The sequence below is a fragment of the Spea bombifrons genome, chromosome 1 (assembly GCF_027358695.1).
Source record: "Spea bombifrons isolate aSpeBom1 chromosome 1, aSpeBom1.2.pri, whole genome shotgun sequence".
NCBI lineage: Eukaryota > Metazoa > Chordata > Amphibia > Anura > Pelobatidae > Spea > Spea bombifrons.
Window position 1 is genome coordinate 119796036 of NC_071087.1, and position 27613 is coordinate 119823648.

Sequence of the window (27613 nt, forward strand, 5' to 3'; positions counted from 1 at the left end):
CCACTGCAAAAAAACATTATTATAGGGAGTGGAGACAGACCCTAGGTAGTCCTGCTTTCTAAACAAGTGTCTCACGTACTGTTTTAGTTATAAGTATGAATGAATGTATATATACACAGTATTTGTATGTATATGTATGTATACAATCATATGTGTGTACACACACACACACACACTTATACTACAAGAAAAAAAATAAATCAAATGTCACAGTCCCTTCCAAGGATGCTTTCAGATGCATTCAGCCACATTCCTACAGTTTTCTCTCTATGATATATCCTTTTGTATTTCAGTATGTGTAAAGCATTAAGTAAAAAAGGTTAAATAACAAATATTACACCTATTACTGTTTTCATCCATTTGAATACGGTAATAAAGATCATGTGCGATGCATATCTGGTCATGTAAGCGCTTGTATGCATGTAAGGTATTGTTTATTTAAGTAGTGAAACATACCAAGTAAATTTTTAGAACCAAGGCTTAGTAATAAGAAATAATGTTTCAGATCATAGGGGATTCCCCGTTACGTGAGCACGAAAATATGAAATCATTTTTATTGGTTTTATCTGTTACAACTCAATTCAGTGGTTTAAGAGTCGGTTCTTTAACATTGCGCCAAGAGAAAACTGTGTTAACTTAACTCGAAAAAGAAGACCGGAGGCGAAAAAATTATAATCCTCAAATGTTATTCAATAAAGCAGAGGTCGGATATTCAAAAATTTCTCACTGGGAGCATTTTCAGAACAGTTATATTGTACTTGTTTTAGCAAATTTCCTATTGGGGATTTACCAGGACAACTTTAATAGCAGAAAACCAGACACCAAGTCTCTCAGGGTTGCCTATCATTGCGGAGAAGATGCATTTGAATTTACCATGGAAATATCCTAGGAAATGAGGAATTCTTCATTTACATCTAGTTTAAATAACACATTTCCTTAAATACCACACTCTCAAGTAGGCCACATGTCATTTTAGTAAATACCAGAAGTGCTATTGCCCTGGTTTTTATTGTGAGGCCTACTTGAGGTTTATTGAATCGATAGCCATTAGTCATATCCAAGATTCCAGTAAGTAGCTTAAGTGTATCCAAACTGAATAAAGGGTAGGGATTTTTACCTCAGGGACCTTCTAGCAGGTACTATATATATATATATATATATATATATATATGTATATATATATATATATATAGTACCTGCTAGAAGGTCCCTGAGGTAAAAATCCCTATATATGAGGTAAAAATCCCTATATATATATATATTCTCCCATCCCAGAAGCTACATAGTGAGGTAAACTAGCTCCGACTGCAGGGCAAATGTATAGGCTAACTAGGCAACTGCCTATGGCACACAACTTATAGGAGGCACCATCATGAACTTCATAAGCAGTGGTGAACATGCAGTGGTAGTGCAAGAGACATGATTTACTTCGGGCTCCATAAACCCTTTAGCTGGCCTTGCCTTCTGCCATCCCTTAGATGAAGTGTTAAATGCAATATAGTGAAATATGGGCGTTTAGTCTCCTTGTCCATTAAACACACACAAGGCCAGAGGATGCCAAGCGCTGAGCAACTTTCCTCCTGCCTGGTAAACCTTAGTGGTATTTTTACAAGCTTCACACATAATAAAGCAAAAGTTTGTTTTAGCTATAGACATACCATTACGATCATAAGTAAACACATATGCACACAATTTTTTTTTACAAAACATTCCTGTTGCGATTATAAATGCATACGTGCAAAGTATTACATTTTAGTAAAAATGCGATGATGAAAAGCACATTTCTATGAAAACATTGTTTCATGTGCTAATTAGAAAATGTCTATAAAGTATACTCATTTGGAATAAAAAAAACAGCATGCCTTGGGAGTGACAGGCTTAATTTATCATACGGCTCCCATAACTCAACTTGTGCAGAATAACAGAATAAGTCGGCACCTCCCATTCCAGATGCATTGAACAGAGCTGCCCTGAATGTTTACTCATTCACCGAAATTCTGTTTACCTTGAATCCCATGGCGAATAGAGAACATCCTAAACTGTAACTCTTTGAGCGAGAGTCCCTTTGCTCCACTATGATGACTTAAAATGTTAAAATCACATGATTAGTTTTAAACATGGAAGGGGAGAAAATACCAGTAAACCTTACAAATACATACTTTAAGTAATCAAAGCCTTTGAGTATTTTGGCAAAAGCCTAAAAATCTCACCTGCCACAACAGGGCACATCTTAGAAGTGAGGGGAAAAAAAACAGTTTTGGTGCAAATACAGCAAGGGCTGCCATATCAACCATTTTTTTCAGGACACGTACACATGTTGGAACTTTCTCATCTAAGTGGTGGGGCTAGCTCCAGAGAGCCTTAAGTGGAAGAGAAGTAGACAGAGAGCAAGGGAAAGTGGGCATAAGGTAGGCATAACATGGGCGAAAGGGTTGGCGTGGCAAAAAAAACACCTCCCTGATGAGAGAAGGAATTACCTGACGGAGACCTGGGGACACTGTGCTTTACTGGTGAACACTGGGTCAAACCCAGAGAGTGTCCAGGTATGTACAAATGAACATCATATGTTGCTGCCCTGAAGTATGTGTGATGTATACATTCACAAAAATGAATCAATTAGATATACATCCCATTTATTACATGGCAACATTTTACATGCACTTGCAAGAACAGGGTGCTCTTCTCCTTCTGCACCCTAACTCATGTGTAATGTTATTGTCAGTTTATTCTGTTGTTACTAGTTATTATTGTAAAATCCCCCTCTCACCTATTCTGATAGTGCCACAAAATTATTATATTATATTTTAATATTATTTTAATAATACTTTATGAAAAAAATGTTCATGTAAAAAAATGGAACAATAGAGTGACAATTAACATCATGCAATTATATATTTAGACAATTTACTATATGTTTCTGCTCACAAAGGTTTTTATCTCAGGTCAGCTGAGATATGGTATAAGACAATGCCTGGCGATGCCTGCCTAAGCCTCAGATCATTGAGTTGACATATGAAATCTTTATACTTACCATTACAGACAGTTAAGATTTATTGCTGAACATGAATGGCAGATGCATTTATGCACACTATTCATTTAACATCACTGCTTAGATTTCACATGTTTGGCATATCATACCATGTGATTGGCAATGGCATGGGGATCTCTACCTCCTTTTAGGCAGTGACATACGTGTATCCCTACTTATGAAAGCACTATAGAGGTGATAACCATGAGTAAAACTATTTCTCGCAAGTGACTTGATTGTTGAGCATACAATTTTAATTTAGGATAAACAGATCATACACTAGCCAAAGGTTGAGGTACCCAAGGCAAGATAATCTGGCACAACCTGGTCTGTACAGCTCTGCCTCCCTTGTAAAGCACATGTATGAAGATTAATGAGAGAGTAACATATCTACAGTTGCATTTCACCCAATCTGCAAGTATGAAGCCGGTACAAACACATACACACACATCATATATATACGGTATATATATATATATATATATATATATATATATATATATATAGTTCAACTATGCCATTAGCAGCACCATTGGTTTACAGAGTTATAACTAAAACAGGAAAAAACTTGTCAGAGTACTTAGAATTTGGGAGCTTGTGGCTCCCTTAGCGTGATGGTCTGAAACCAGGAAAAGCAAACTCTGAATGAAGCAGCTGTGTTTGCTTTAGTCTGTCTGACTTTACTTTTATGCAGCAAAGGCTCGTAGACTACAGTCCACCTTATAGGTGACCATCAAAATCTGAACTTCCGAATACTGCTGTCACAAGATTACCATCACAATGTTTTATGTACTATTGAAAGGAAATGATATTATTCTATTTCATGATGCAATATTTTTTTTTAACCCCTTAAGGACAATGGGCGGTCCCAAAACCCATTGAAAACAATGCATTGTACAGGCATTGTACAGGCTTTGTCATTAAGGGGTTAAAAAAATGTTATGTTAAAGGTTTAATGGGGTTTGGAGGTCCAGTCCTTCACCATTAAACACAGAGATATCAACACTTTATATAGACTGTGCCTTTTTTGTCAAAGGGTCTTACTAATTGGATGAACAAGCATTTGCTTGCACCTGCAAGAAGGGATGATTGGTCCAGCATTACACAATGTTAGTAATTTGCTGTTTTTGCAGGACAAGCTTACCATGTTTGACACTTTAAAATGTATAGTTAGGCCATTGAAACAACATGTTTAATCTGTTTTTGTTTGTAACCAGTAGTAAACGTACCATATGTTCCATCAGGATTTAGCAAGGCTTTACATTTAATTTACTTGGTAGTATTAGAGAGTAAACTTTAAATATAGATATATATATATATATATTTAGGCTAAATCCAGGCCTAAAAAAGGGATACGCTGTACATATACAGTATCTACAGCAATGTATCTACCTGGAAGACATTTAGTTTCTTACTCTTAAAGCAGCCAAAAGGTTAATATCTTGGCTTTGCTGCTGAATGACATGAAGGCGCCCTCTACAGGATACATGGTTTATTGCACAATGCCCTTCTGCCAAAAAAAGACCACTTGTACATTAGCAGTAGTTTCTTCATCAGATGTTATATACAGACATCTGCCCTACAGCTGATAAATCACAGTGGGAAATAACTGTTTACGCCCTGGTACCTCCTTTACATTTGTACAACATTGCATACCAATTTGCTTTGTTACCCTATTGTACAGAGCAACATAATGTAGCATAAATCACAACAGGGCACTGAGAGTTTTAATAAAATATACTTATTTTCCATGCTATATAGTTATTTCAGAATAAGTTCTTCCACACTAAACTCATCCAACCATGTCTTTATGGACCTTGCTTTGTGCGCTGGGGCACAGACATGCTGGAATAGAAAAGGGCCTTCTCCAAACTGTTCCAGTGAACTTGGAAGCATAGCATTGTCCAAAAGGTATGTCCCCTTCAGTGTGGAGGAAGTTAATTGGCCAGCACAGAGCCCTGACCTAAACCCCATCGAACTGGGACGGAGATTGCGAGCCCTGCCTTCTCGTCCAACATCAGTGCCTGACCTCACAAAAGCTCTACTGGATGAATGCAATTGACTTTATATATGTCACATACTACAGGGCAGAAATATATATGTTTACTCAAAATAATAGCCATTATGGCAACTTGACTCTCCACAATATCACATATTAAATATTTACATAAGAATTTCCACGTTCATACTTGTTTGCAAGATATTATAGTCAGTATCATTTTTAATATATTAACAACATAAATAACAATACAAATTAGTGCCAAAATGGCTTGGTCTAAGTGCAATTATTAAAACAAACCCCAAAACCATACATTCACAATTGCACTAGCTGTTTGTGATGGCTCTTTTCTCTTTTCCAAAGACACCTCATTATTACCTGTTGAAAACTAACGCTCTGAGCAAGAGGGGAGACAAGCTGCCGCAGTACGGAGACTTTGCCTTTTTCTCAGCACTGTCTCACACATTTGTTTCATTTCAACAAAACATAAAATACATCTTTACTTCAATTCCCTTTCCTGTAAGCTAGGGAAAGATACTTCAAAACAGATGCACTCTGGAGATAATGCAGGCGGAATTCAATGTCTCTATTTAGTGTGATGCCAAGTCTGCATGCCATCAAAACCAACAGGAAAAAAATGATCATCTGGGAATAGACAAGGGACAATAGCCATTTTTCTGAAAGTAAACCAGGTGTGGCTAGGGTTAGACAACCAAAGAATACAAACGACAATTTTGTATGGCTAAATACAAATGTTTATGACGCACCTCTGTATCTATAAGCAGTTCTCTGGTGGAGTGAGAAAAACATTTTTCATGCTCCCAAGTGAGAGATTTACTGGTAACGTACTTTTTTTCAGGAATATATTCTATTGTCCCATTTCTTTCTGTGGGAAGCATTTGCCATTGTTTTGCAAAATATGGCTGCCACTTACCCTAAGTAGGTATCTATTTCCTGGTAGAAATCATCAGCTTAAATTTGACAAATCCTGTAAAAGTCAAGTTGAACGTTACAGCCAAGTTCAGCTTTAAAACTGCATTTATTTAATTGGCTTTCATGGGACCCTTCGTTTTCTAGCGTTCCTCCAATATATGCATGTTTAGAAGAGGCAGTCTCTGTTTTTCCCCATGACCCTGTTTTTCTAGAGCTCAGAATGTTTGGTGAGCATGGGTGTTCTACAACTCTAGAAAGCCACAATAATGTGTATACATAACATCTTTGTGAATCCCTGCTTCTTGCCATTGAACCACAACCTCCAAAACTGAAGTGTCTTTCCTGATTTTAGGTGTTGGGAGTTATCTGCTAGTTTCGCCATACACATTGTTATTTATAATGGCTTTTGTGGGTCGTTTTCTTTTTAATTCACAGCATTAGTATGTTTTTTTTAGTTACACGCTTTACATATTTTAGTAGATAATAAACATGCAAAAATATATTCATTTTTGTGTATTTTGTCGGTTTTGGTTTGGGACATGTTTGATCATCCAAATAGGAAGTTATTTTACATAACCAAGCATCTGAGAAGCAGTTGCTTCTTCTGGATTGTTGAGAGTTGACTTTTGTGTACGACTTTACTTCAATGTAAATCTCTGTTTCCGTCTGAAAAACGCTTTGGATAGCATGCACAAAGTTAACGGAGTTGAATACTAAGCTGATCTAATTCAATGCTGTTCTAGGCCAAATGACACCACAAGCAAGATCATTGGCACCTATGACAGTTTTAGGTAGCAGAGTGATTTTACACACTTATTACGTTTACACAATTTCATTTATAGACATCAGGAGAGGAAAGCTGGGCACTTATATTTAAGCCCCAGAATAATTGGATCCTATTAAAGTGGCCCAAGGGCTGCCACCATTTTAGACCTCTCTCTCTCTCTCTCTCTCTCTGTTCACTGGCCCCTGATTCAGACTCCTCACGGGCCCTGGTATAATTATTTTGGGAATAGAGTTTTACAGTCATGTCCGCTAATCCATAAAGTAAGACAGATATGTGGCCATATCCCTACAAAGTCCAGAAAAAGTGAAGGCTAATAAGGAAATTTGTCAATTTTCTACCAGTAACCCCCACGCAGTGGAAATGATGGTGTTCAAAAGATGAATTCAACAGAATCCTAAATAAAAACACATCCAGCAAGACTATTTAATTAAATAGTGATAACATTTATAAACAGAGCAAGGCCAGCCAAAATGTTTTGGAAGCAAATTTACTCCCCTTCGCAGTAGCTCGGCAATCTTGCAGTTCACAGAGACATGTTGATGTTGCCATCTGGTCTGGGAACTGCATGCCGTTTGATTGGCAGTTTGCCCAAAGAACTGGAGTTTAACACGCAAATTAAAGTTTCACTCATGGATTCCAAGGCCCTATATTACCTCTTTATTGGTCTTGGAAAGAATACTGTCTCAAATATGTAGCCTGTAAGGAAAAAAGGATATCATATGTTGAAGGTACACAAGAACAGGAGGATCTGACCTCACCGAATGTTTAAATGTTGACTTACACTACACATGCAGATGTTGGACAAAAACTTTGATCCTGAAAGCTCCTTATCATTCTCTTTAAGGGAGCTGAATTGAAACGAAGTCATATTTCTCTGCATTTAAATGATTTATGACTCCTTTTATCAAAGCCAAATTATGCATCAAGTATTTTTTTGTTCACGGATACCATATGCAAAGTCCTGGAAATGTTCAGAGGAGACCACCATGAGAAGACAAAACAGTAGGTTGATTTTAGTAATGTATTGATGAAATGAGATCTGTCTTGTCCATAAACCCAGAGGAGATGCATCCTATCGCCGAGCAGATCATCTCTCAGTCATGCTTATAAATACCTTAATCGAAAATGTGATGGGTCATATTTTATTGCTTCCTGTGGACCAAAAGTAAAAGATCTTTTATCGAGATTATTATTATAATTATTATGCTACCAAGAGTAATAATAAAGTATGAAAAATATAATCATAGTATAATATGTTTGAATTGAAAATCAGAGAAAAGAAAAACGCTGGTACGCTAAGCTAGTCCCAGGCTCAAATAACACAAATGTGTAAAATGAGGCCTACCAAACAGTGTGAGCATGCGGCACCGGCACGGGGAACTCTGATCTCTGACAGCCGGGGAATGTCTGCGCGATGCACGCAGACAACCCTCGCTGTTAGCCACGCCTCCCTCCGGCTGCAGCGTGAGTCTACACGCTGCCCCAGCTACATGACAGGAGACTCAGAAGTACCGGTAAGTGGGGCGGGGGGGAGTGTTAAATGGGGGGCATAAGGCATTTCTGGAGGCAGGGTGCACTGTGAAATGCCTTTTAACCCCCTTAATGCCACTCTGCCTCCAGAAATGCTTTTTTAACCCTCTATACGCCACTCTGCCTCCTGAAATGCCTTAAACCTCCCTATATGCCACTCTTCCCCATAATATGCCTTTTAACCCTCTAAGTGCCAGAGTGGCATATAGGGTTAAAAGGCATATCATGGGGCACAGTGGCATATAGGGTTAAAAGGCAAATCATGGGGCACAGTGGCATTTAGAGGGTTAAAAGGCATATCATGGGGCACAGTGGCATATAGGGGGTATAAGGCATTTCTGGGGCAGATGTGCATAACTGGGGGGCAGGTTGGAAAATAGAAGGAAATAAAACCAAAATATTTTCTCAATCATAGCTTTTATTAAAAAAAATAGTTTAAATGAATTAACATTTACTGGTAAAACTTTTTTCCTATAGGGTCGTCTTATATTCAGGCTTTTTCTTTTTTTCCTAAATTAATATTAAGATTTGGGGGGTCGTCTTATAATCGAGCAAATACGGTACAGTTTGTTGGATGATCAGTCATATTTTCAAAATCAATGCCAACATTTCACAATTTCTGCCATGGTATGCAAACGTTTGAGAAGATGAAGAAGATGGACATAAAATATCCTAGATTGAAGATGGACATTACTTCGATTTTTATCTCAATGTTAGCCTATACCTCATTGTTGAGTATTTAGGGAGTTCTATTTTCACTTAACCCCTTCACAATGTCATTAATGGGTTTAAGGACAACCTCTTATCCTTAAGGGGTTAAATGACATTTTGTATATACTAAAACAATAGTTATTACACAACTATAACACAATGCTAAACTGAAGCCAGAGTCTCAGGCTGGCTGTTTTTATAGGGAAAAATGTTTCTTGTCTAGTTTTGAAACTCAAAGTGTTATGCCCCCTACTCTGAATTTAACACTTTTTATTTTTAAATACAACAGACACAATTCATAGCACTGATAAATATCTAAATATTTTACTAGAAATAATCATGTCAAATTTTGCCTCATTTATATTTTTTTCAGTGAATGCTTAATTGTTATGGCACAAAATCAGGTACTGAGATTGTACCAATAAAAAAAGAGCACTCATAAAATAACACATTTACTAAGAGGTATCTGCTTAACATGCTGGATAATGCAGCTCATGTTTTATCTAAGAGAAACATCATACTTAAATATAGGTAGTTTTAAAGCGGAAAAAAAATATTTTCAGGGCATTGTTGTTTATGTTTTTTATTTACGGATATATTGACCATAAGCTGATGCGGTGGTCTTTTGAGCCAGCAGCCAACAGTCTGTCTTCAGGCTTAATGTGATCTGAAAAAGTCACACAGTGCACTGTTGCAGTGTGGTGCTGTAACACTGCTAAAGGCTTCATTTTCTTCCATCCAAATATTCGAATACGATGGTCCCAGCCAGCTGTAGCTAAAATCTTCCTGTCCAACCTTAGAACAATATCAGCAATTCCTGGATTGATCAGCACTTGTGATTTGTAATCCTAAAAAAACCACAATAATTACACTTAACCTGATATACTGAAAGAATACCATACACATACAAATGGTTAAGGTGCATTAGGTGTTGCTGATTTATGTTTGATGTTTATCTCCAAGTTTAGATGCAGTTGACATTTCCTTTTCATGTCAATTTGTTTCCAATGTCAACATATTTTCTTTGGTTCATAACCTTGGCAGGTGTCACCGTTTTCAGATATTAGAATACAAAAACAAAGTCACAATGTATTAAGAAAACCTAGATATATTTGAAATATACCAGTTATTGATTTACAAATTATAAGCTTGCGAGCAGGCCCTCTTTCACTCACGCAATGGTTTGTCTAAGTCTGAACAACCCTTGAATAAAAGATAATAATATTTTATTGCATTTTTGCTCTGGAAGTCTAGTCCTAAAGTGCCATGCTTGTTATATGAGCAACATGAACCTGCTTAAGAGTTTTTCATTTTAGTCTAATTATTTTGATTAGTTTTCTCAAGTGTTATTTGGCACACATTCAGCACTTCAGTACGACCCAGCAATGCAGAAAACACATGGTTCCCGACACGTAAAAATAACGCGCCAAAGCGTGGCTTTTCATGTGATGTCATTAGCTCAGGTAGCTGGAATGTAATATTCCCACATCTGGTTTGAGTTATTACTGAGAGAGTGGGAAAGAAAACCTAATGTTGCTCACTACAGCTATCATTTTTTAGAGGGGACATTTATTTATTTTATTAATGCTCCTTGAAGACCATTAATAAAAATACATTGAGATAAGGCTCATGGAAGAGATCAGATTTCATGAGTGCCTTACAACGTCGTGCAATTTAATCATTATGTTTGTGTCTTGGTTTTTTTATTGGAGAAAGCCTTTCTGTATTTACACCAAAAATATTGAGACTTTTAATTAAATAAGCAGTTAAGAACATATAAATAAGATCCAAAAACGTACAGTCTTCTAATAATGAAGAAAAACAAAACATTATTAAACCATACAAAATAACTTAATGGATGCTATCTTTTAAGACATCAGTGTGGCAACTTAATATTCTTTTGGGAGTTTCCAGCATCCACAGGCCTTGGCTTCCAAGTGTCAAATTGAGAGTAAAAAGAAACAAGCAGAAAAGCAGTCACGTCAGACTTTTCAAAGGACTCTGCATGGGCCCCAGCCTTGCAAGCTAGCTAGTGATTAATTGGCTAAGGGCTACTAACAAAACCATTTTTTTAAGCCGTGAGACAGCTAGTAAAACGTAGTATGGGTAGATGAGAAAGGATGGTACTCACCTTAAGGTTCTGCTGTTCGTCAAGGCTCCAGACATTTAGTATTTTATCAGAGGATCCGGAAACCCCTCTGCCCTGTTTGCAGTCAAAGTCAAGGCTCATAACAGGCTCCTTATGGCATGTGAGCCTGCTTAACAATTTGTGTTCCATCACATGCCAGAGGGCCACAGAGCCATCTTCATATCCAACAAGAAGCAATGGACTGGACCCTGACTCAGGCTGTAAAAAAAACAGAGACACAAAAACATTCACAACAAAGCTATACAAAGTTACAACAAAGCTATACAAAGTTGCAACAAAAACATCTTTGATCCTAAAAATCAAATGTTAGGCGAGTTCAAAAAACAAACTTTTAAATTTAAGTGTTAAACATTGTTGATCGTGCAATGCCTCACATTTATTTAATCTGACAACTGAATGCTTGCTCTCGATCTACGAAAGGAAATCAAATGATCATTTCACAGAAGAAATAGTTTAGTTATGAGTAAAGATTTGAACCTGGAACAAATAAACTATACGGTACACAACAGAAGTGGTATTTTGTGCAGTTACCAAATGTAAGCACTGAACTTTTTGTAAAGATTGTCTGCTTAAAGAAAAGAGAAAGAAAGGTTAATATGAAGTCTGGCCAGTACTGTAACCAATCAGAGGGATAATTTGATTAATGATGTCACATGTCAAAGGGCATGACATTCTGACCAGACACCTCATCCATTTTAGCCTCTGAAATAACTCTGAGGAGATGGAACTTCAGTGGATAGTGTGTCACTTTCTAGAGAAAAGGATTCATCATCTTAGCGGAAAGAATTATAGTAACCAGTTCGGCAGGAACTGGTCAAGTCACAATTAAAATCCTGAGGGAAATGTGAAGTTTAAAACCTCAGACGTGGCTGCAGCCCTGTCAAGCAGTATGTACAGTCTACTCATTAATCCTCAGGCGCAGTCAGTGAAAACGAAGGTTATTACCTTTCTTCTAACCTGCTAATGCTTTTCACCCTGAAATGCATTACATTCCAAACCATTCAAACAGTAACAAAAATAAACAGCACAAAACAGTGACTGAGAAATCATGATGCATTTGTATTTTTTCACACACATAACACAGGAGAGAGCGCCCAGACACTGAGATTTTTTTCCATCAAAAATGTAGTTAAAGTTAAGGGGAGGACCTGAGCCACAAAGGCCAGGCTCCCTGCCCAAATGTAGCCCCCTTTCTAACACTCTAGCCTTAGAATTCACACTTGGAGAAGATTCCAGCTTGGGTGCACAATTACTTGTTTGGCTATCGTACATTCTATGATCGTTGCCGTGCTTTTTACCGTGTTCTGCCCGATATCTTATACACCCCATTAAAGCAATGGAATGCTACAGCAGAATATACAGAAACTACAGGAGGCAGAGGGATTCGTATCAGGCTCATGGGCCTCCATAATCCTTCAAAGACTTTGATTAAAGGAACAATCATGTACATTTTTGCCAGTCCTTTTAATCCCCTTTAGATTGTAAGCGTGCAAGCAGGGCCCTCTTTGCCTCTACATAAGTAAAAGATAACAATAACTAAAGTCCAGTTTTTCTTAGTGTCTCTATGTGTATCTGCAGAGTGGCTTGGTTTGTTGGTACATTAGTCCGTTTAGCGTAGTAACGGACCATTATATTGGATGGGAGCTGGCAGAGAACAGCCACACATCTTGATGCTAGAAGCAACGGGAGTGCACAAACCTGTAAAGACGGTGCATGAGCAGTACACCCAGCGGTGCTTGAAGCCTGGTAGACTAAATAACCAGCAAACTCCACTCATTTAGCTATTTTTCTCATTGTTAACTAGAAAAACATGATTGTGAATATCCACTGTACATTTTTTTAATTGTATTCACAGGTTATGTTAATTTCTACCCCTCCTTAATGCTACCTAACCTGCTTATACAAAATACCTGGAGGTCATAAAGCTTTCAACAGCACATTTTCAAAACATCATGCACTTTCCTGTTTGTGATTAAAAAGCTGCAATTATTCACAGGTAAATTCCTTATCTAAGCAATTACGTTACTTAATAAATCAGACGCCCAGCATCTAATATCAAGATACATGAACTCCTCTGATATTCATAGCCCACTAGATATGAGCTCAACATTTTTCAGTTTTATATCGTGTTCTCACATATAGATATCTCTGTATAGAGCAGAAGAAAACTTATTTCTAACAAGCCATAATCCACAACGCATGCAAGACAGAGCAAAGCTGGACTTGCCTGTAACATAAGGAAGGGCCAAAGGACCAACATGCTTAATGAGCTGGGCTGAGCCAAGCCACGCACCAAAAATACATGTTACATTGCAGTATACTTAAACCTACGAAATGGTGTTTACGGACGGTGAGCAGTAGCCGTTAAATATTATACAAAAATATTCTAATTAAACATTGCCAGAAACAGGATACTGAGCACATTGTTTGGAAGGAAGTCTGCAATCTGTTCTCTCCTCGGTATCAAAAAATAATGGCTTCATGTCTTTAAACAGGTCATATGGAGCCTACTGACTTACATTTTTGGAGTATCCATTGTTATGTCTCCATGCTCATTTTTACCACCCACCCCAGTTATTTCTGTTGTTCATGTGCCCAGCATCCTACATATATCTGCTTTAACTTACTAACAACCCCTTTGATTTTAGGGCAGATCACCCCAGAACCCTATTAAACCTTTGGCGAACCTACCAGAGAAATCAGGGTTGTGTCTGGAAACCCCCCACCTGGTTGAACACACCTCAACTAAAAACCTAGGGAATGGGGAGGAGGTAAAAATGAGATAAAGCCTATTTTTCCACTGTATACAACTCAAAGATGAGTACCTATTTTCCCAACCTATTCTTAAACTATCATGTATTTGTGTTGCTTCTTCAGCATGCGTAATAATATCTGTATTTAGCATTATTTCTAACATACAGATGTTTTTGTGCAACAACGCCGGTGTTGAAATGCTCCCACAGAGGCTTATTGCAGCTGTACGATGACTTTGCAAAGGTTTATGTAAGTCCCATGTAGACAAGAAAACCTCATCATTCAAGAGCAATATTTAGCAATGTCTAGTGCTGTCACAATAAAGACTAGAAGGCTGCATTGTTTACCTGCCATAATTTCATGCACATAGCCATGCCCCATCTGTTATCTCCTTTAGGGTTCATTGAACAGACAATCTTCTTAGATAGCAGATCCAAAACTTGAACCTGTGAAGAGGAAGCAAGGTCACTGGTTTTGCTTCAATAAAAAGCTGGGAAATCTTAATTTGTACCCTGAGAACAAAAAGAATACTGAAACATTAGACAATACAATATACTGTAAATATGTACGGCTTCTCATATTATCTTAAAAAGTACTGTTTATTTCTATAGAAGAAATAAGACTGGTGCATGGAAACTCCCACGTCCCTATGCAAAGAGAGTAACAAATACATTTTACACAATTTTAAAGCTGTGATTATTGGCAGAGTCATACGATATCGAAAAACCAGGATGTTTTTAGAGATAGGCTGCCAATGTTGTAGCTGACTTTCCCCGCAGCTCAGCGACGGATACTTTGGTGAGCGTCAGCATCCACTGCTTCTTATAGGATATCGGTAAGCAAACAAAAAATGTTTGAGCAGTTGTGAGAGACAAGTGAGGGATTCCGACAAACATGAATATTCTATATCTGCTGAGTACATCAACCTAAACGTTTGCCAAAACATAGGTTACCTTTAAGTAATAGTAAACAGCATATTTTGACAATTTCTGAGACCGATGCACAAGATATTTTTTATATTTTACATATAATCCTACATACAATCCATATAATCACATACAACCTTGTAAAACAGTATATATTACCAAAATAGGACCCTGTGAACGGTAACTCTGCCCTAACATACTGACAACCACATAATCTGTTCTGCTACATACAATCATCTAATTTACCATTATAACATTTTTTTTTATTTTTTTTTTTTAAACTCTTTTAACAAAGAAAGCGGTGATATTTCAGTTCACTCAGTGCTGTATGAAGAGTAACAGTATACGGCAGTGGTTAAAAACTCCAGTCCTTGGGGCTGCAAAAGGCCAGGAACTCTTTGTATCCCTGTCGGAAAACACTAAAGGGAATCTTCGCTTGTGTGTGTTTGGGGGAGCCATTTACGCTACAGAGCTGCAGCTCTCCAAATTTCATGCAACCAATGACTGACAAGAAAGCGTTCTCATTGAAATCAATGGGATCACTTTCTGCAGATGCAATTTAGTACAATAGCTGGCCCCCTTCACGAGCGCGGTAATGAACACATGGTAGTTATGTCACACGCAGCATGTCTTATTCTTATTATTTATTGTTTTTTAGAGCACCGTCATATTCCACAGCGCTGTACAAAGGGTAGACAGGACTTAACATTTAGTATATGACATAACAAGATGACATACAGAAACGACGGGTGAGGATGACTGCTAATGAGCTTACAATCTAGAGATTAAAAAATGAAATGATCAGAAAGAGATGAAACAAGCAAAATTCACAGAAAAAAAGCAAGTTTGAGTTTGGAAATAAGGAACCTTTACTCTACTTCAAATAAACAATATTTAATATATTTATTAAAAAAATACGACCTCTCTTTAAAGAAAAAAACAGAAGCCCAAGTATTGTATCTTAACATTAATAATTTCATATTTTAACATTGAGGTTAGCGAACCTTAAACAAAGGAAACTGAAAAAAAAGATTTCTAGTTTGCCAGAGGCTACCACTGTACCTGGGTGGCGATACGAGGCTAAAACCAGGCACACACCCTTTTCAAATGAATGTAATTTTTATTTTAAATAGAATTGGCCACATAATAAGAGAACGGTGTGTAACTCGTAAACGCAGCCACAAACAAATAAATGCCTGCCCATATCACGTAACTTGGGATAAGGCTCCTAGCAGATAAAATTAATCATGTACTGGGCGACAGCCAAGCATAAAGATTTCCTGAGACCCAAGGCGTATCTTGGAATTAGGAAGTGTTAAATGAGGATTTGTGATGGCAGAGGTGGTACCAGATGGCAATATTTACAGTGTTAGGTTGACAATCCACAGTGTAACACTACACATTACTTTAGATAAATTATGAATTCCTTATTGTGATCTCAAAAATTCTACAGTGTGCCCGGTGCAGTCTTACATCAAACGAGCCGCACGCTGCGGGATATAAAATCAACTGTAACGTCTTCTTTCTATTGAATTGAAAGATATATGTGACGATCACTTCAATAGGAACAAAACTAGGTCACAGCCTTTGGTTCTTCCCGGATACTACCGCATAAAAAACTTGGAGCCATGCATGCAATTTGCAGTGCTATTAAACCCATCATTAGTGCTGACATTAATTGACATTTTAATTCATTTTTACAGGGTAAGCAGTTGGGTGTAGACAGCTATTTAGTTCTTGATGTGGGCAGGCTTGAAATTTTGCCTCTCACACTGTTTTCTGTTCAAGAAAAAACATTGGTTCATTATTTTTGGAGTGTTCTAGACTTTGGGGAGCCTGTGCCTACATTTATGTACTGCCACGGCAGCATTACATATCGGACCCTGCCAAATCATTAACTTAGAAATTACAGGTATAAACAATTATTTAAAGCAATTAAATCACTTTAAGAGGTTATAACCAAAAATGCATGCTAACCCTTCTTAAGTATTTATGGCCTTGGAACCTTCAGAAAGGTAGAATATTGAAATAACATTTTTTTTTTCTTTTTTCAATAAGGACATTTCCTACCTCAGAGTTCTCTCTCCCTGGCATAGCCAAAAGAATGGGTTCAGTTTTTACTAAGGAACATTTGCAGAATCCGACACTCTCCAAAGGTAAAGAGTCAATCACTTCATTCCTCCCTTCAGCTAAGTTCCACGTGCAAATCTGTAGATCTCTGCCTTGACTAAAAAAAGAGAAGGAGCTGTTTTATTATTATTATTATTATTATTTATTATTAAATATAGTACTGAGCTGTACAACGGGTAGACAGGATACAACAAGTAGTGTGTATTTGACTTATAGAAACAGGAGTTAAGGAGGGCCCGGCTCAAACGATCTTACAGCCAAATGTTTATTACAAAGCCAATTTTAAATCAATTGAATCAAAGGGATTAAAGAAGAAGATGCATAGCAGGGAAAAGGGGAAAAAAAACCCTGCATAATGTCGACAACCTTGAAAATACTTTATTTCTACTTTCTCAATTGCTTTATGTGATAACATAATGCAGCTTCACAATGTGAAAGCAAATACTGACCAACATTGAACATTTGGCAGGAATCAGACTTTTATTTCTTCATCAAACATATTACATGTATGTATGTGTATATATATTTATATATATACATACACACACATACATACATATATAACATCTGATTCTGTTATCCATGGTAATATTTTTCCTCGTGATGTTTGCTTTATTTCACTTTTATTGAGGGCTTTTAGACATCTAAATAACTTCTTTTAGGGATTGAAATCATTAACATCCAGCCACTAGTGATTCATTTATTAAAGTCATTGCTTTCCAAATTCCTGGATAGCATGTTACCAGTGGATTTCACCCCTGAATTAATGCGCTTGAAAGAAATCTTGTTGTACATACGCAGTAATTGCTCTTGCCCTACGGACCATTTAACTAACACGCCATTATAACTGTGGTATAATCTTGGTTGAAAGACAAATTAGAATCTTCGCCTATCCTGTTGCCACTTGGCATTGGGATTCCAAACCTTTTGCACAGATTAGTGCTACCACATTAATGCTTTTCCGTTTAACATCCACACATCATGCAATCAATATAAACCAATAAAACCAATAAAACTTTCAAGTTAATGTTCTGAACAGAACATAATGTTCAAAAGATTGCCAAAGAAAAGTAATAAATTGCTACTTATTGTCAGGGTAAAATTACAGGCAACTGCAAGTACATATCCAGCCCATGTTTTTCATTAAACAGATTTAATGATTCCATGAAAGATTGGATGCACTGTGATTGCAATTCTGCCCTGCAGTTATCATCTGGTACATGGAGCCATGAAATTGCTTCAAACAACCTACTTAGAAATAATGGCAATTGCAGTTCCAGAGTTTCACCAACACAATAAAATGCTCCACTAGTTCGACTACCTATAGACAATTTAGGGATTCACTCAAACTGAATATTAGTACAAAATGTCACTACCTCGAAAGCAAAATGTGGGCTCCTGTAGCTTGAGTACGACATAATAAATGCAGAATAACAAGAAAATTAGAAACATAATGCCTCAAGAAAGGTCATTATGACTTCAGTCTCATAGTGGTGTAATGTTTTTATAGTATTGCTGTTACATATTGCATTTATGTCTGTATTTAAAGTTTTAGTAGATCTTCAAACATGAAAACTCCATGGGGAATGTTGTACTGCTGTTGAAGCTAAAGTAGAGTGTTGCACAGCCTGAAGGATCAGTAAAGAAGATGGCAAGCAATCATTAGTTAGCTTATTCAGACTGTACTATTCATTCAATCCTTTCAAGTCCCCCTAGGACGTACAGGTATGTCCTTAAAACCTGTGGCAAGAAGCCCATTAGGACATACTGGTACGTCCTTAATTTGTACACGGGGGATCAGGCTTATATTGACTTTTCTTCTATTTTAGTAGGATTTTTTTTAATCTACTTTCACTAATAATTATGTTTTATGTATTTCTATGGTTTTAGAAGAAGGCCCCACTTCTCCTGAACAAAATGATGTACACTTTAACATGGATATGGTAAAAATGTTTATTTATTATTATTTTTTTTTTAAATTGGTCCTTAGGTTATATAAAAAAAAAAAAAAAAAACAGGACAAGAAGGGGTTAATCTGATGACCGTTAAGCCATGGATACACTCTCCTTTATCCAGTTTACGTCTTCCACTCCTAGATTTAAGTAAAACACATATGGGAATACATATACGCCAGATGAACTGATTTCAATGGGAGGGCTACAGAGCATATCCAGAAAACTTAAGTATGTGTCCTGCTTTCCAGGGAAGAAGAAGGAAAATAATCCAATACCAAAAGAACAAATGCAATTATTTGCATGTAGTAAATATATTGGAATCAAGGCAAATGGACCCTAATATGCATTAAAAAGGACTTTTTTCCCCAGTGAATGCATAACAAAAACGTATTAAAAGTTTGCTTTTTTCCCATGTGATTAATCCTGAATATACATTGATCATAACATATATAATGACCATTTAATGGCTGTAAAGATTAACCTAAGACAAACATATGACCTTGTGATATTTATTGTGGCAGGATTACCTTAGGAGTGAGTCTTTGTTGTGAAGTGCTTGCACCCAGTAAACAGATTTTCCACCGTGACCATCAAGTACGGATAGCGTTCTGCGAGTAGTGAGATTCCACACATGGACCAGTCCATTAGTCACCCTGCAAATGGCAAGGATTGAATGAGTACTAACTATAACCGTTTAGTCCATTCACACAGAACTGCATGGAACAAATCACTGCAACGGTCAACCGGATAAAATATATATACGTTGATTTACCAGTCCTGCTAACCTATTTGTTCTTATAGTCATACTACCTACAAAAATATAATTATACATATGGGCAGTATTGTCATTTTATTACAAAATTTTATTATACAATAATAAAGAATAAATAAAACAGACATATTTTTCCCACCATAAAAGACAGTGATTTGGGAAAATATGAATGCTATTGTCCTCCTGCGTTTTAATGGATTTTAGTAGTAGCATCACATCTATTTCTTCAGAATCAACCATTGATGGTGATTTTGAACAAACATTAACAAATTGGGAAGTACATTCTTGCCTACTTCACATTTATATGTCTGTGTAATAACTTTAGAGGTTTCATCTCTGTGGAGGAAACAGTATGGTTACTCACCCAGAAAAAAGAACTGGTGGACAAGGGTCGGGTGCCACACAACTGAAATGCAAGCAATTTACTTCTGAACCTATTCCTCTGAGATCAAACTTTGGAGCTGGCGGAGGGAGAGCCATCATTAGCTAGATCTACAGAGAAAAACATATATTAAAGTGCAAGTAGATCATAAGAACATTGCAATGCTTTCAAACATTTCTGCATTGTCTACAGTTTCAATTATGCGCTATTTTAAAATCTTAATGTGGGCAGAAGTATTCATATTGAAAGGGGGGGAAAAAACACCCTACAAATACTACTACACCTACTATATACCTTGCTTAAGAACTGCATCTTGGATATATGAATTGTTAAGAATGTTGATTTATTTTCAGAACAGATCACAAAGTATTTGTTAACCCACAAGCAAAAGAAAAAATTGCCGAATCCTGCTAACAGAAGGCGGCTACAAGGAAAGTAATGGTGAGATATTTTTGCGCGTGTGTGTGTGTGTGTGTGTGTGTGTGTGTGTGTGTGTGTGTGTGTGTGTGTGTAGGAGGGAATTCTACAAACTAGATGCGTTTGGCTGAGACACCAACCCCAAACCATCAGACAGTACGAGACATTGCGCAACTGCTCAACAAAATCAGGAGGTATAACTGCAGTAAAAGCACGGTGCGTATTCCCACAGGAGGAACCAGTCAGTAAGTCAGTAATTCCAACATTCCCAACGCTGTCATTTCACTTGACATCACATTTAGGAAACAAAAACACTTGCTATCAATGCATTCCACTTCTACACTAAATAGTAATAAAACCACAATTTATACCACTATACTCATGTGGTGGCAACATTATTTCATGTAAAATGACAAAACATTTCACACTGATTGTATGTTTATAATGAAAATATAAATAATTTACAGAAACCAACATATATATATATGTATGTGGCTGCAACAAGTCCTGTTTATAAGAGCTTGCAATCCGTAGCGACTAACACGAACTGGGTGCTCATTCTCTTCATTCACTGGAGTGAGAAACAACCTCTGACTTCTTTAAGTATGTTTTGTCTGATGACAACCAATAATAAACATACAAGAATGGGGTTTTTTCAGGGATACAGGAAAAAAATAGAGAATTATTATATGATTTTGTTTTCCCAGCCTATATTCCAGTAGTAGAATACATTAGGGTTGCTATGGGTACCAGCTAAATATCACAAAATCTCTGGAAATATAACCTCTAAAGTGTCCTTCTTTTGGGACCCAAAAATGACCACAGTGTTCTACAGCCACAATAAATTACAATACCATGTTTATAAAAGTAAAATATCCATTGATACTTTAAACTCTGTAGATAAAATACATTCTTCTTAGAAATGACTGTTGGATAAATAACAATGAGTTGGTCACAAAGTCTTCAGCTATTTAAAACTTTAGGATGTATTTTAAATAATAAAATTAATAAGTGCTATTATTAATAATAAATATTATACTTATTAAGAACAATAATGTCAGAAGTCAGTCAATTCAAGCATATAATTAACTAAGGGCAATAATAAAGACGGTGCCCGTACCACTTTTACTGTAAGAATTAGCTAAGACTTGTTTTTCTTTCATTTTTGCAGTCTATATGCTGTGCAAAAAAACACTGATCTACAGAAATAAAATGAAAACTAATTGTAATGATTTTTCAAGCGTTTGCCAGAGAACATATGGATCTCATTGCCACTTGCACTGTTTCAGCCAGTAAAACAAATGCAATTAATCAATATGTAAAAGTCATAAATTAACATAAGCATTAATCATTCTAATATGTAAAAGCCATGCATTAACATAAACATTCATCATTCTTATACTCTAAATGTGTCAGAACGCAAGTTTTTTCTTTAAATCAGTATTTTTGTCTGTCATTTGTACCTCTTGGCTACCAGTTAACTGGCTGTTCTTTACACTGCAGAACATTCTGTCTACTGAAAACATCCGCGATATAAATATTTCTATAGAAACCATGGGAAAGGTCCATAGCATAGGTTTGCTATTGCGTGTGGCTTAAGAATAGGGGAGCCAAAAGTATTAAAGGGACACTAGCAACAAAATCTGATTCAATTTGCTGTGAGTTTAAAAAGATGCATTCGCATATACAGGCGGATTTCTTTTGCTTTTATCCTCCAAAGTCTCATTTTAAAATCTGCGGTTCCCTGTGCTCAGTGGAAACAGAAGTATTGAATTTGATAGCATTTAAGAACCATTAGGCTACATAGTTACATAGGCTGAAAAAAGACACGCGTCCATCAAGTTCAGCCTTTCCCACATCTGTTAATTGCTGTTGATCCAAAGAAGGCAAAAAACCCCAGTTTGTAGCTCTTTCCAATTTTGCAACAAACTAAAAAAAATTCCTACTTGACCCCAGAATGGCAGTCAGATCTCTACTTGGATCACAAAGCTATTTCACTAGGCTCATGTAGTCCACCCACTTTTTTCCTGCTTAAAAACCTCAAAGCGTACTTGGAACTTTTATTTTTTGTTAAATAAATATTGTTAAATGAATATCCTATGAACGTTTAAATTCCATCACTTTATTAAACTCTACCACTTCTGCTGGAAGACTGATACACTTATCTATCGTCTTCTCAATGAAGCAAATGTTCATTACAGATTCTGGCCCTCTTGTTTTATATTAAATTTTCTCGTAACATTTCTACTTTACTAGAATACACTACCCTTGTGGACTTTATTGATGTATTTAGATGTTCCTGGCCTAGCCCCCTCTCTCCCTACTGCTCTCCAAGCTATATATTTTTAAATCATTAGTCTTTATCATGGAAACCATTCATCATTTTAGTATTCCATGATGAACTATCGCTAGAATGTCTATATAGCTCCCAAGATAGGGTTTACGGAAATGGACACAATACTCTAGGCAAGATCTGACCAGAGATATGTTAAAATACAAGATAGGGATATGAAGGAGTCTCATGTCATAATTTTCCACATTGACTTGTGCGCTGCCGTAGGTCTGACAGAGGGCTGCACCCCCTGACCACACCGCGGAGCGCCGGGATGTGAGGCAGCACCTTTTCATACAGTGAACCTTGCATGAATGGGCTGGTTTTAGGGATCAAATACTGAACTGCAGCATGTTTGTGATACAGCGGAACCCAGGAGCCAACCACATATCACATATTTGGTGACATTCCAAGCCCCCCTATTTTTTTTTTTTTTTTTTTTTTTTTTTTTTTTAAGCAGCCATGGGGGGGGAAAGAAAAAAAAAAAAAGACTTTCAGCAGCGCAGTGGGGTTGCAGGACGGCTGTTGAGTTGGTCAGTAGCCACTATCTTCAACTGCAGGGGAAGTCTAGCATGTTTAACAAGCGCCAAAAGAGCAGGTTCCCCCGGACAATAAAGAATACTTTTAATTGGTCAGAAAATGTTTGGCGGCTACTCTATAGAAAAACTATTGCTGCCTTTAGTCGGGGGGGGGGGGGTCAGTCTATAAAGCAAACGGCTACTAACAAAATATAGGTTTCAGCATGCTGCCAGCTGATCTATAATGAGATGAATAGGCCAGCATGCTTTAAAAAAAAGTCTGATCACACCAACATGCTGGGATCAGTCCATGTGACCCCACAAACAACATTCAAAGATAAACATTCATAAAGTTATATGAATATTGTTTCTCATTTTAAAAAAATGAGATGATGAGACTTAATGGACAATTCCTATGACCCTCAATCAGAATGATCAGGGTAATGAAAGCTGCATGCTCTAAAAGGCATTTGAGCCAAGGGAGTAAAAAGAATGCCACCCTTGTGGGAACACACGCGTTCTACCTATATTTTGCTTCTTTTAGTGTAATCATGGATGTTTGGACGTCCATAGCTTTGTACACACATGCGTGTCAGGCTCCTGTTTGTCTTTCCACAACATACTTTGCAACGAGCATGTGTGTATTCATTTACTTGCTAACTAGATCATTCACCAGGAAACACCAATTAAACACTGACCTCCTTATGTACACACACAATGCACAATATGAAAAAAAGAACAGTTTATTAAATAAAAACTTTTTTATATATATTACAAGGCTATATATTAAACATTTTAGAAACTGCTTTGGCTCATCTAAAAACAAACACTGTTTGTTCTTCTAAAGGTTTGGGCTTTTATTAGTAAGAGGAATTTTTGGATACACAAAACCAGTGAGAATCCAACGTGAATGAAATGTTTTGAAAAGCATACCTGTGTTTGGAGCATCTCATAATAACAAAAGCTACTTATCTGTTGAATTCAGGTTTACACGCTCCATAAAACTTTGCAATTTAGCAGAACACTGATAAGCTCTGTCATTAGCAAGGAGATTCCACCAGATCAGCCCACCTTTATCACACCGTTGCTTCCAACAGACTCCAGTTCTGTAAAGGATGGGAAATAACCATTTGCTAGGCAAATTGAGCCTTGATGGTAAACAACGGGGCAAATACCATTATATCCAATTATTGTGGCGCAGGTGATGGCGAACCTACTGAATGACCAAAGATGCATCAATAGGGAAGGAATAATTTAAAGGTCTGATTCCAACAGATTAAGGACATACTCACTACTCATATGTAAACGTGTGCTAAGTAAAGTTCTAGATTCCATCTATCCATTACATTTTCTCTGTACCAAATGTTTTTTCCACCCATCACTTATTCAGCTGCACTACCATTAGGACAATACGGTATTTCATTGCCACGCTACAGAAAAAAAATACTACTCTGCAACCTGAAAAAAGTCATAAGTAATTAAGGTAAAGAGAAACTTTTCATCAAAATGACTCTACTTACTTTAATGGGATCAAAAAGGCACTGCTAAGTGATCTTAGAGGGGGTTTCTCTGTTTCTCTATATTCAACGCCATTTCAAGCAGTAATAAGTCCACACTTTACGACTGCGTGTTTATTATACATATTAAAAAAAGCCATTTTAATTAAACAGTGCTGGGTTATTACTCGTTGGAACTATGAACAGAGCCGCCAAAGTGATTACAAAGCAGGGCTATGGATGTAAACTCAAAGCCACGCTTCAAGCGTAATGTAAATTGATAAACTTGCAACCACGCAGCAAGCAGCACCTACATAAAACACAATGCGGCCACACACACATCCATGTCTCTGTCTTTACTCCGCAGGCGTGCTTCTTTCTTGCCACACGGTTGTTTATTTCCGTCATCCAGCGCGGTCCTTCCGGTATCTAGCGGCTGTAGCTCCGGGTAGCGAAACTGAGCTGCGCGCATGCGCCGGGAAAAGCTTCCTGACTCCGCCCAGTCGGCGTCCGTGTTCGAAAAGGCTGTTCCTGGTGCATGGAGTATAGTTGTAGAAGCATAACGGAGCAGGTGGGAACGATAAAAAAAGGGTACAGTCAGTGGAGTGGCGGGGTGTCACAGTATCAGCAAACGCTGTGTGCTTGTGTGTCATAAGTCTACTTTACACTTCTCTTCGCAGCGCTCAATGAAGTGCTACATTCAGGGGCGTAACTAGAAATCACGGGGCCCCCAACTTCAACAGCTAATCTGTGCCATCATTGCCCCCACACAACTGGTCTTCACCCCTTCCAACATATGTAAACACGCTTACACAAATTACAACACTTACTCATACTAACACACTCCATCTCACCCCACTTACACAATTACACATCCATACTAACCCACACCTGTACTTACACACACACAACTACACATGCATGCTCACACAAGTACACATCCATACACACATATATATATATACATACATATATATACATACATATATATACATACATACACTTCCTGCCACCGCTTACCTTTCATCGCTTTTGCAGATTTTCCTCCAGCTGCTCACACCGTGGGCAGCCTCAGTTTCACGGCGGGGTCACGTGATACGTTCCTGTCTCCCCATGCCGGTTCAAAATAGTTTAGAAAGGGTCCTGGACTGCACCGATCCAAGTCGTAAGGGCCCTTTCTAAGCTATTTTGAACCGGCACAGGGAGACAGGAAGAAGGGGTCGCACCGGGCCCCCTAGAGCTGTGACCCCTGTAGTTACGCCAGTGGCTACATTCATGCAGAAAAAAAGATTATAACAAACTCTTAAAAAATGGACTTAATGACCAAGCAGAGACTGGCTGTTGAAACAGAACAAAATTTTGTCAAACTTTTACATAATACTAATCAAGTCTCACTGGGAGGTCATGTCCGCAGAGATGCAAAGAGAGAAGATGAAGCGGAGCAGCAAGACTTGGAAGCAGTTGGCCGAGAAAGTAGGGAAACATTCAGAGAGTGTGAGGGTGAAAGTGGGCGTGGACAAAAGTTACTATGAATTCTTTTTGTACCATTAGCACATGTCTAGTGCAAAAGACATAAAAACACACATCATGCTTCCCTTTGCAATCAGAAGATATCTAGCAGTGCCATCAGCTCAGCATTGCCAGAAAACAGTGGGACCCAGGGAAGCCTGGTCAGAAGAATACCCTAAACGACTCAACTATTCACGAAAGCACAGGAACTGAGGTGCAGAAAAATGGCAGTCAGCAGGTGCTCTGGACCGATGAGTCAAAATTGAAATATTTGGCTATATGTAGCAGGAGGCAGTTTGTTCGCTGAAGGGCTGGAGAGTGGTACAAGAATGAGTGTTTGCAGGCAACAGTGAAGCATGGTGGAGGTTCCGTGCAAGTTCAGGGCTGCATTTCTGCAAATATAGTTGGGGATTTGGTCAGAATTAATGGTCTCCTCAATACTGAGAAGTACAGGCAGATATTTATCCATCAGGCAATACCATTAAGGAGGCATCTCATTGATCCTAAATTTTTTCTGCATCAAGACAACAATCCCAAACATACAGCCAAACCATTAAAAACTATCTTTAGCGTAAAGAAGGACAAGCGATGGTATGGCCCCCCTCTGATCTTAACATCATCAAGTCTGTCTGGGATTACATGAAGAGAGAGAGGCGCAACTGAGGCAGCCTAAATCCACAGAAGAACTGTAGCTAGTTCTTCAAGATGTTTGGAACAACCTACCTGCTGAGTTGTTTAAAAAAACTGTGCATGTGTACCTAGAAATGATAGAAATTTTTTTATAAAAAATAAACTACTTACATGTCTATATATGAAACACTGAAAATGTTATATGATGCCAATCAAAATATTACAACTTAGGCAGAAGCTAAACATAGTTAAGCAGAATTGTGTGAATTGGAAACAACCTTGTTTTTCCAGTTCTGGTTTGTAGAGTATGTGATTTTTTTAGTGACATTTCTTGAAACTATTCACAATGATTTTTAGTTATTACGAGGATAAACATTATTATGGGATTACATTATAAACCGTGCTGCTGTACTAAAGAGAAAAAATAAAAGTAAGATGTTGGTGGATTATTAACTTGATCTGCAGCTGAAGAATAATTCAATGGTGAAATGTTTCCTTTTCCAGTTGATTTTTTTCCCCTTGGTATGGATGCTGATCTTTCTGTTTTAAAGCCTGAAGTGCATACTCCAAGGTACTGGTGCAAAGGCTTTTTAAGATACACAGTGGACAATGAGTGCAAAAGGAGGGATACCGGCTCAAAAAGACACCGAAACCT

At 37.5% G+C, this 27613-nt stretch overlaps 1 protein-coding gene across 2 annotated transcripts; it reads right to left on the reverse strand.

Moving 5' to 3' along the window:
* Positions 1-9555: 9555 nt before the first annotated feature.
* On the reverse strand, positions 9556-25260 carry GNB1L (G protein subunit beta 1 like). Of its 2 annotated transcripts, XM_053471174.1 has the most exons (8): positions 25134-25245; positions 24257-24429; positions 20039-20166; positions 19430-19555; positions 16888-17044; positions 14239-14337; positions 11120-11335; positions 9556-9836 (listed from the first exon to the last, which is right to left on the reverse strand). In XM_053471174.1, exons 3-8 carry the CDS (start codon positions 20155-20157, stop codon positions 9576-9578), a joined length of 978 nt encoding a protein of 325 aa, XP_053327149.1. In that variant the 5' UTR covers positions 20158-20166; positions 24257-24429; positions 25134-25245; the 3' UTR covers positions 9556-9575. The 2 variants fall into 2 exon arrangements, with proteins under 2 accessions (XP_053327149.1, XP_053327157.1); XM_053471182.1 differs by lacking the exon at positions 24257-24429 and having other exon boundaries at positions 25134-25260.
* Positions 25261-27613: the final 2353 nt, after the last annotated feature.